The sequence below is a fragment of the Vombatus ursinus genome, unplaced genomic scaffold, assembly GCF_900497805.2.
Source record: "Vombatus ursinus unplaced genomic scaffold, bare-nosed wombat genome assembly UNPS02014868.1, whole genome shotgun sequence".
Taxonomy (NCBI): Eukaryota; Metazoa; Chordata; class Mammalia; order Diprotodontia; family Vombatidae; genus Vombatus; species Vombatus ursinus.
In genome coordinates, this window is record NW_020954646.1 from 91,536 (window position 1) to 99,446 (window position 7,911).

The 7,911-nt window shown below is 43.6% G+C and overlaps 1 protein-coding gene across 1 annotated transcript; it reads left to right on the top strand.

The window, feature by feature from the left end:
* The first annotated feature begins 1,476 nt into the window (after window positions 1–1,476).
* LOC114028036 (zinc finger protein 883-like) lies at window positions 1,477–7,644 on the top strand. Its single transcript, XM_027842227.1, has 3 exons — window positions 1,477–1,599; window positions 2,703–2,798; window positions 5,803–7,644. The coding sequence occupies exons 1-3, from the start codon at window positions 1,566–1,568 to the stop codon at window positions 7,548–7,550; spliced, it is 1,878 nt and encodes a 625-aa protein (XP_027698028.1). The 5' UTR covers window positions 1,477–1,565; the 3' UTR covers window positions 7,551–7,644.
* Window positions 7,645–7,911: the final 267 nt, after the last annotated feature.

The window sequence follows — 7,911 nt, forward strand, 5'->3', positions numbered from 1 at the left end:
AGCTCTCACTGTTAGAGGCTGTTTGGGATCAATTTGGTTTAGTTTTTTTCCCCCAGAAATGAAGCTCCAATTGGCCTCTCTGTGACTTTCACACGTCGTTCCTGGTTTTGCTCTCTGGGCACAACCCGACAAGTTCCCGTCCCTTCCTCCGTAGGAACGCCATTTCCAATTGAGCCACTTGAGCCAATATTGAGTTCCGTGGGCTCTATTCTCCCACTAGAGTTTTTAAAAAATGTAAAACAGTTTGGCCTTTTTTTGTCGTCCCCGGATTGTCCCTTCGTCCTTAAACCACAGGGAGCTCTAGCGTTTCTGACCCTGAATTTACTGGACGGTTCCACGCTTCTTACATCCTCTGACTCCTGTTCTTGGTTCCATTCCCTGACCATTGTGTTTTTAAGATTTCAGTTGGTTGGTGAGTTCTCTTTCCATTGATATTGGTCTCTTGAGACAACAGTTTTTTCTTCTCATTGAGATTGTTTTCCCTTGTGTCTTCAGGATGAACCACTTGAATGTCTTGGGCTGACTTCCCCTCTAGGATTTGAGGACCTGGGGGTCATATCTGTCTTTTCTTTGAGTGAGTCCGTTGAAACCTGCCACCTCCCGATGTAGATTTCACATCAGCCCGTCCCCAGACTCCTCCTCCTCTGTCCCTCATTCTGGAAGGGGTTCGTCACTTCCCCCCAAGGGTCCCATCATTTCTAGGCCAGCAGCCAGTTCCTTCCTGGTAGTGACAAACAGTTTCAGAGTAGAATGTCCCCTTTTTGGTTCTTGTATGTTTTGAAAGGAGAGAGAGAGAGAGAGAATGAAAGCAATCATAAGGCAAAGGCATAAGATATATTGTTTATGACACATGATACGCAGAGAGCCACCTCACGTTCTCAATATAACGATTAATTGATAGCGCTTTTTCCCTTGGCTGGAAACGGTCTCATACCACTCGCCTCAGTTCAGGTTGTGATTAATATCCCTTAAGGATCCTCTTTTTGTTTTCGTCTGGATAAGACTTTATTTCGATCACTCAGGAAATAAACTCGATTTTTTCTTTTTCTTTACCCTTTCTTCAGTGATCACAGGAACCTTTTTTCTTCCAGAATACACATTCCCTACTAGCACCTCACCAGCTCTTCATGGAATTTTCTTCATGACATATCACGTATATCTGTTCTAATGAGGAAGACATTTCACTGCACCTTCTCTCCTTCTCCTCCAGAGATCCTCATTTATCTCTGATAGATCACAAAACTTCCCTGATTCTATAGGGGAGAAGCAGTTCATAGTAACACATTTCTCAGCTTTATTCCAGTTGCAGATATAAACGCTCTCCTCATATTGCATTGGGCTTTTCATGACTGTGGTTCCAAGTGTTGTCGTTGACCGTCAAAAGGGTATGACCTTTGGTCAGATCCTTTCTCTGTACTTCCCTTTCCTCCTGTAAATTTCAGCTCTAAATCCTGTGACTTTTGGTGGTTTAGGAGTCGGTGACATTCCAGGATGTAGCTGTGGACTTCACCCAGGAGGAGTGGGGCCTCTTGGACCATTCTCAGAAGGAGCTGTACAAGGAGGTCATGCTGGAGAATGCCCGGAACCTGCTGTCCCTGGGTAAGGACACTTCCTGTGGCCACTCTGAGTCTGCAATCCAAGGGACTGCCTTCATTCCCTCCTAGTGTGTAGGGTTTCTGGCATTCACCAATAATTAGAAAGGCCAGAGTGCTGTTCTCTTGTGTCCAAGCCCTCCTGCTGCCTGGTTTTCCTGTAAAAGGCCTCTGCAGCGTGTGATAGAAAACTGGGATTTGCCTTTCTTGCCCCTGAAGGTGCCTCTTGCGGGTTGTAGGGAGCCTGAGGTCAAAGATCGACCCAGTGTTGAAGAATCTCAGACTTGGAAGTCATTTCAGAGGTGGTACCTAGTCTACCTCTCCCTGAACCTGAATTTTCTCTGCCAGATTTCTGAAAACTGCCCAGGAGATGGGCAGTGAAGGAAGCCCCTTCCTCCCAAAGCAGCCTCTTCCCCCTTGGGTTGGGTCGGGTCTTTGGAAGGCGCTTCTTGTCAGCAAGCGTAGATTTGTGGCGCCCAGCTCCTAGTCCTACTCTCAGAAGCCTGGTGTACCAAGTGTGTCCTTGTCCTTCCTTCATACCTCCCTGGAATTCCATGGAAAATGGTGGGAAAGGAAGGGAAGGGAATAAGCATTTACATGTACTTACCATGTTCCAGGCACTGTGCTGACGGCTTTTTTTTTAAAAAACAAGTGTTATCTAATTTTACCGTTATAACGTGCCTGTGAGTTAAATGATATTATTATCCTCATTTTACAGTTGAGGAAACTGAGGTAAACAGAAGTTAAGTGACTTGCCTAGGGCACTTCGCTAATAAGTGTCTGAGACACAGAGTTTCCTGAATCCAGGCCCAAGATTTTCTCCACTGCATCACCAGTTGCCTCTTAATTTCTCGATAATGGAATCTCTGAATTCAGCCCATCCTTGTATGAAGGAAGTGGAGAAAACAGAATGTTCTTCTTCTAAATTGGCTTCCAAATGATCTCCTTCCCATTCCCCCACCAAAGGTCCCAACAATAAATGTCATGGAAAAGGTTCTTGGGATGTCCTGGGAACCCTCCTATGACCCTTCCTGCAGGCCCCCTTTCGCTAAAGTGAGCTAAGTTACGAATGTCTCTCCATCCTCATCCCTTCCTTATCCCCATGCCCAGGACTTCCAGTTCCCAGGGAAGGTGTGAGCTCCCATTTTGGACAAGGGGAAGCACCGTGGATGCTGGAGCTAGAAGACCCCAGAACCTCCCGTTCAGGTGAGTGAGGGGAAAGCAGGTGTGTGAGGCCTGTTATCACAAGAGTTGGCTCCATGACCCAGTGAGGAGAATGCTAGACTTGGGGGCAGGAAGACCTGGCTTACAATTCTTATTTAGCAGTGGAATCCTGGGCAAGTCACTGACCCCCAGATTCTGTGGTGTGTTTAGCTGGGGCTTCAGAGATGCAAGAGGAGCATTCTGGGCATGAGGGGCAGCCTTGGAAAGCCCATGGAGGCTGGGGATGGTGTGTCCTGTTCCAGGCATAGAAAGGAGGCCTTTGCTCCTGGATTATAGCGTATGTGGAGAGGGACTGAGGTGACAGAAGACTGGAAAGGGAGGAAGGGGCAGATGACGAAGGCTCTAAGAGCCCAGCGGAGGATTTTAATATGTCATCCTGGTGCTAGGGAGCCACTGCAGGTTATTGAGGAGGCAGTGACTTGGTCAGATGGGAGCTTTAGGAAGATGAGCTTGATGGCTGGGTAGAGCATTGACTGATCTAGGGAGACCCTTGAGGCAGTGAGACCAAACAGGTCTCATACCACAGGTGTGAGGTTATTGGAGTCTGAACCTAGAAGGTGGCTGTGTTGGGAGAGAAGGGATGGGGGATGTATGTGAGAGATGTTACAAAGGTGAAATCAACAGGACTTTCCAAAAGATTGAAAATGGAGGGGGGATGATGGTATGAGTGTTAGAGATGGTGAGCAGTGGATGACATCTCTTTATGAGCCTGCACAATTGGGAGGGGCACCTGGATGGTATTAGGAGAGTAGGAAGATGGGAGGGTTGGGGAAAGATAATGAGGTTAGTTTGGAACATGGCAGGAGGAGAACCCAAAGAGAAGAGCATCACCAAAACCTAGAGAGAAGAGAGTATCAAGGAAAGGGGTGTGGTGACAGAAGGTGCAGAGAGGTCCAGAAGGATGAGGATTGGGAAAAGGCCTTTTGGTTTAGTAATCAGGAGATCACTGGTAACAATTCTAGTGCGAGTCATGACGTCACCTTTGTGTGCTCAGAACAAAGGACCAACCACAAGAAGAAGTAGGAGCTGCCCTCTGGGGACCCGACCTCTGATTCGAGTTGGGCAGTGCTACTATTTTTTCTCCTCCTCCTCTCCTCCATCCTCACTCTCTTCCTCCTGTTTCTCCTCCTTCTCTTTCTTCCTTCATCACATGTAGTCCTTCACTCCATGTGGGAGAGTCATACTCCTACATGTGGGTGTGTTGTCCAAAGGAATATGATTTTTGGTTGCTTGTATTTTGTAAGATATCTTGGGGTTTGGGGGCTGATTGTTATAAAAGTTTCTTATTTATTATTTTTTCCCCTAAAAGCTGGGACAATTAACTCTTTGCCTTGTGCAGTTTTCATTTATGATTTCTTGAAATATAGCCTGAAATAATGAGCTTTTAAAAAGCCCATTGTGACTTAAATGGAGCTACTTGATTATGCCTTTAAACTCAAATCATTCTGGCTTTCATTGAATGGCCAACGACAGCTCCCAGCCCAATCCTTTCCACATCATTGTTTGGCTATTGATAGCTAGGAGTGAGTGTAAATAGCAGTGTTCTGTTCTGGCTAGAAATTCTGACAAGTCTTCTGTTCCCAGACTGATTCGTGAGTGATGTCAAACTAGGCCAGCTTTAGTCTCAATTTTTACCTTGCCCATAATCATTGAATGGGCGTTGCCTCAGGCAAACTGAGACTTAGGAAAGACCTTAGTTTAAAAGGCCGAGTTCACCCACTGTGTCCTGGGCCATAGCCATTCATCTTGACTTGTCTCGCCACTGGACTCTGATGACTCTGGAGGAGAGAGTGAGGCTGGTGACTTTGCACAGCCCTGCCTCACAGCAATCCAATTCACTTGCAAGTCAAGACATCACCCTCGTGATGTCATTGGTCCTCTTCTGAGAACGAAGGATAAGCAACAACAAGAAATGAGAAGCAGAATGTTCTCAGAGAAACCTGGGAAGACCTACAGGAAATGATGCAGAGTGAAGTGAGCAGAACCAGGAGAACCCGCGTACGCAGCAACAGCATTATTGTACGACTACAGTACAGGCTACAAATGACTTAGCTCTTCTCAGCAATACAGTGATCTGAGGTAGTTCTGAAGGACTTACGGTGAAAAATGCTGTCCACCTCCAGAGAAAGAACTGCTGGGGTCTGAATGCGAGTCGAAGCATGCTTTTCTTTTTTACTTTATTATTCTTGGAGTTTTTCTTTTGGCCTGTGTTTTCTTTCACAGTAGGACTAATGGAAATAGGTTTTGCGTGATTGCACATGTATAACCTATGTCAAATTGCTTGCCTTCTTGATGAAGGGGGAGGAGAAGGAGGGAGAAAATTTGGAACTCAGAGTTTTAAGAAACATGTTATAATTTGTCTTTACACATAATTAGGGGAAAATAAAATATTAAATAATTTTTTTAAAATGTCTGAATTCAAATTAATTTTGTAGAGTACATTTCTCATGCTCTTCATTGGCATTGACAAGTGCACCACCAGGTACTGGCTTAAACTACTGTTTACACAGTGTTCTGCACTCACGCTTACAAATACAAACAAGTGAACATGTAATCATAAAGTACTTTAAAAAAAAGATGTGCAGTGGAGAAAGGCAATCTAGTATTGCGGACAGAGCTCGCCGGTCAGAGAATTTGAATTTTAGTCTGAACAGTGCGAATGTGGGTCAGGTCACTTTGTCATTTAGTTCATGGCCTGAGTTGGGAATGTATTAAGAATCCTGGTCTTGCCTGTGTTGCAGGTTTCTTGTGAGGATCCATTGTTACTGTATGGGAAGCTGTTTGTAAATTAAGTCATCCGGGGGTGTGAGCTAAAGGCATTTTCAAGTGATTGATTATGCCCATTAAGTTTGAAGGCTCTTCTCTTTCCCTAGAGAAACAGATTATAAATCAGTTAACTTTCTGTCAGTGGAGGGAAGCATATATTTGTATATATGTGTATGTGTCCATAAATAAATAAATGTGTTTCTTTCTTTGTTTCATTCAGATAAAGAGATCAGGCTTGGAATGAGGGGGAGTACTGCAAAGCCGAGTATTTTTGTGGAACAGTCACAACAGCAAAGATTTGTGAATCACAGTCACTGTGACCTCAATTTGAGAGAAACGCGTGACTCTGATATCAAGATCAAGAAAAAACAGAAGAGTCACTTTGAATTTTGTAAAGATGGAAAGAGTTTCAGACAATGTTCAGTCCTAATTCACCGTAAGAAAATGACCTCAGGGAATGATTGTTCTCAGCATAGTGAATGTAGAGAATGCTTTACTGGACAGGTAGAGCTTCTGGAGTCTCGTGAAAAGCCTGCTGAAGTGCAAACTTTTCAATGTCATAAATGCGAGATGGCCTTCAGCTTGAATTCAGACCTAATTGGACATCAGAAAAGTCATAGTGGAAACTTACTTTTTATGGGTAATGAAAGTGAAAAGCGTTTCTGTTATAATTCAAAGCTCATTGACCAAGAGAAAATTGACAGTGGAAAGAAACATGGATCGAATGAATGTGGCAAAGCCTTTAAGCAACAATCATCTCTTCTTCAACATCAGAAATTTCATACTAGTGAAAAACTACATAAATGTGTGGAATGTGGAAAAGCCTTCAAGAGACAGTCATTCCTTATTTCCCACCAGAGAATTCATACTAGAGAGAAATCTCATGAATGTCATGAATTTGGTAAAGCTTTCAATGAAAATACGTCCCTAATTTCCCATCAGGGAATCCACACTGGAGAAAAACCTTTTGCATGTAATCAGTGTGGAAAGACTTTCACAAACAAATCCAATCTTGTTCTGCATCAGAGAATCCACACTGGAGAGAAACCTTATGAGTGTCATCATTGTGGAAAGACTTTCAGATGCAGTTCTAGTCTTGTTAAACATCAGAGAATCCACACTGGAGGGAAATCTCATGAGTGTAATCAATGTGGAAGGAATTTCAGACAGATCTGTAGTCTTGCTGAACATCAGAGAATCCACACTGGAGAGAAGCTTTATGAATGTCATCAGTGTGGAAAGACTTTCACAAATGCATCCAATCTTGCTCTGCATCAGAGAATCCACACGGGAGAGAAACCTTATGAGTGTAATCAGTGTGGAAAGACTTTCAGATTCAGCTCCAGTGTTGCTGTACATCAGAGAATCCACACTGGAGAGAAACCTTATGGATGTAATCAATGTGGAAAGACTTTCAGATGCAGCTCCAGTCTTGTTTTACATCAGAGAATCCACACTGGAGAAAAACCTTATGAATGTAATCAGTGTGGAAAGAATTTCAGACAGAGTGTCAGTCTCGCTCTACATCAGAGAATCCACACTGGAGAGAAACCTTATGAATGTAATCAATGTGGAAAGGCTTTTAGGCACCGCTCTAGTCTTGTTAATCATCAGAGGATCCACACTGGAGAGAGACCTTATGAATGTAATCAATGTGGGAAGAGTTTCAGAGAGAGCTCTGATCTTGCTGAACATAAGAGAATCCACACTGGAGAGAAACCTTATGAATGTAATCAGTGTGGAAAGGCTTTCAGAGGGAGCTCTAATCTTGCTCAACATAAGAGAATCCACACTGGAGAAAAACCTTATGAGTGTAATCAATGTGGAAGGACTTTCAGATTCAACTTCAAACTTGCTCTACATCAGAGAATCCATACAGGAGAGAAACCTTATGAGTGTAATCAATGTGGTAAAACCTTCAGGCAACAGTCATCCCTTAATTCCCATCAAAGAATTCATAGTAGGTAGAAATCTTATCATTGTAATGAATGAGATAATTCAAATGGAGTATAAAGCTCATTGTTCAGTCATTTTTCAGTTGTGTTTGACTTTTCATGACCCCATTTTGGGTTTTCTTGTCAGAGATACTGGAATGGTTTTGCCATTTCCTTCTCCAGTTTATTTTACAGTTGGGGAAACAGAGGCAAACAGGGTTAAGTGACTTGTCCAGGGTCACATAGCTAGTGTCTGAGGCCGGATTTGAATTCAGGTCCTCCTGACCCCAATCCTGGCTTTCTATGCACTGTGCCAAATAGCTGCCCTGCTAACTCTTTTTAGACATCAGAAAACTCATTCTGGGGACAGGCTCTATATTGACTCAATGTGGGAA

What these genes read in the sequence shown, in the direction of transcription:
- LOC114028036 (XM_027842227.1), top strand. Translation starts at nt 1,566, where the DNA reads ATGCTGGAGAATGCCCGGAACCTGCTGTCCCTGG. An exon ending in CCGGAACCTGCTGTCCCTGG is followed by an intron (nt 1,600 to 2,702) that starts GTAAGGACACTT and finishes CCCCATGCCCAG; the next exon opens with GACTTCCAGTTCCCAGGGAA. An exon ending in CCCCAGAACCTCCCGTTCAG is followed by an intron (nt 2,799 to 5,802) that starts GTGAGTGAGGGG and finishes TGTTTCATTCAG; the next exon opens with ATAAAGAGATCAGGCTTGGA.